General features: G+C 52.2%; 1 protein-coding gene across 1 annotated transcript in view; it reads right to left on the minus strand.

Moving 5' to 3' along the window:
• The window catches only part of STRC (stereocilin), a 16,684-nt gene extending 14,812 nt beyond the window's left edge, over positions 1 to 1,872 (minus strand). Inside the window, 3 exon segments of the mRNA XM_029952238.1 lie at positions 641 to 665; positions 756 to 1,541; positions 1,827 to 1,872. Coding sequence (XP_029808098.1) covers positions 641 to 665; positions 756 to 1,541; positions 1,827 to 1,872 — 857 coding nt within the window.
• Positions 1,873 to 2,332: the final 460 nt, after the last annotated feature.

The raw sequence follows: 2,332 nt of genomic DNA on the forward strand, positions 1-2,332 counted from the left end.
GGGTTGGCAAGCATAGGCTTTTCCAAAAGGTCCCTGGGAGTGTATAGGTGTTACTGATTTAAATACTGGGGTGGTGGGAATGGGAGAAAGATCTGTCCTGCCAAGGCACAAAATCATCTAGGAGCAGCCCAGCTGGAGTCCCTTCTGTCCACCTGGCTCCCTTCTTTCTCCTTCGTACTATTATGTAGCTTAAATATAACCCTTGCCCACCAACTGACTGAGTCTAACTGTGCTCTGGCATTGTTGTACTGAAACAGTAAAGGATGGAGGAATCCAGTCTCATCCTTTTTCTCCATACCCCATCTTTATTAGGCAACATTTATTAAGCACTATGTGTGAGACACAGTTCTGAGTGGCTTACACATACAGTATCAACCCATTCAATCCCTTTTCAACAACTCTGTGGTGGTTAATATTATCTATATATTATAAAAAGGGAAACTGAGGCACGAGAATGAGAATGTAATCACCCCAAGGTCACTTGGCTAGGTAAACATAGAGCTGGGACACCAACCCAGATAGTCACACTCCCAAACCACTAAACAACACCCTCCCATCAGTCTCCTCCTCCATTCTGGAGGCTGATGACCTTCCAGGCCCACTCTCTCAGAACTCCTCTCTTGGTAAGAGAATTACTTACCATAAAAGCAGCTGCTGAAGGTTGCCTAGGAGGGAAAGAGTAAGGAAGAGGAATACCCCAATGTCCCCTCTTCTTTGTCCTGCTACAGCCCAGCCCCGGACCCAGCAGCACTTACCTCCCTGGCACTGCCCATTGGCATCAGGCTCTGGTTGCCCCAGAATGGAAAAGACCTCATCCTGTAGGGAGTCAGTGGCACGGAGAAGCCCCTCCTGGAAGGCAGCATAGAGGGGGGCCCCCACTGTGCGCAGCAGACCTCCCCAAAGAGCCTCTTCAGAGCCCAGCTCCCCTACTGGGGTGAGCAAACCCAACAGACCCTGTAAAAAGTGGGGGGCTGGCTCCCTCCCATTGAGGCCTGTGGCATTTGTGGGTTCCACACTGGGCTGCACCTGTACCAGGGCCTGCCAGCGTGTACCTTCTAACAACAGCAGCAGTGAAGGCAACCAGTCAGCCACCAGGACGCAGTCAGAGGGCCCATCACGGGTACATGGGGGCCGGGTTGGGGTTGGGGGCCCCACGGGAACTAAGGCTCCTAGCAGTACCTCTGCGAGTCCACCCAGCACACCTGCCTGGTGTCCTAGGAAGTCCCGGGGTGTCTGCTCCTGTCCCAGCAGTGCCAGTACATCCCCTAGTAGCCCTAGCATTGGCTCCCAGTCTGGGCTGCCTCTCAGTGTCACTAGGAAGTCATGGAGCCGGAGGGCAGGGGGCTGGAGAGGTGGGGGCTCTCCCACAGGTCCCTCCCCCATTCTCCAAGGCCCAAAGGAAGAAGAAATGTTGGCCAGGAATGCAGAGAACTGTGAGCGGCTGAGGGACCCCTGGGAAGCCTGGCCCATTGTGGAGAGCAATGACTTCAGGAGGGAGAGACCAGGGTCCAGGGACTGAATCCCAGTAGGGACCAGAATCACTGTAAGAAGAGAAACCAGAGGTTACTAAAAGGGAAGAGCCTAGAACCCAATTCAGCCCTGCCCCAGAGCCCCGTCCTAGCTAAGAGAATGGAGAGCTGAGTCCCTTTATTGAATTGGTCTATAGTAAGTCTTGGCCTGCTTTCTGAACCCTCATTTTCTCCCTTAGCTCCAGTCTCTGACCATTTTCCTTCATCTTTTATAGAAATCAGTTAATCTCTGCATTCTTAAGTCTCTTTTCAGCAACCATCCCCTTCATCCCCAGCCCTGCTCACTGTTCCTCTCACCTGCACAGGACAGCAGCAGCAGCAGGGGCCAGAGGTTCAGAGCCATGTTTCCAGGTGAGCACCGGTAAGAGGCGAATTCTGGTTATTCTCACCTTGTATGGGATAGCCAGGTGAGGGCAGAGCACTGCAGGCAGCCTGAGTTGCCACTGACACTGTAGTGTGGTCTTTCAGGGAACAATATCTGTAACCTGACAGGAGGTTTGTCACCTGAGCCACTGAATACCTGATCCTTTGGCTTTGGAGAAAAGTGTGCTTCTGTGAGAGGGCTCAGTTTTAGGGGTTCACAGAGGAGCCCTTGGAGGAGCCCAGGGAGACAGCTTCAGTTAAGAAACAGGGTGCACATCCGAGTGGAGACCTGGAAACCAGGGATATGATGTGGTGGGGAGTAGGGATGCAGAAAAATGTAAGAAAGCAGAGAATGTACAAAAGAGTTAAAAGCAAGTAGGATTTGAAGGAATTAAGGAAGAAAGGGAGCCCAGATAAAAGGAACTGGGCAGCCACGTATA

Source organism: Suricata suricatta, chromosome 9, assembly GCF_006229205.1.
Source record: "Suricata suricatta isolate VVHF042 chromosome 9, meerkat_22Aug2017_6uvM2_HiC, whole genome shotgun sequence".
Taxonomy (NCBI): domain Eukaryota; kingdom Metazoa; phylum Chordata; class Mammalia; order Carnivora; family Herpestidae; genus Suricata; species Suricata suricatta.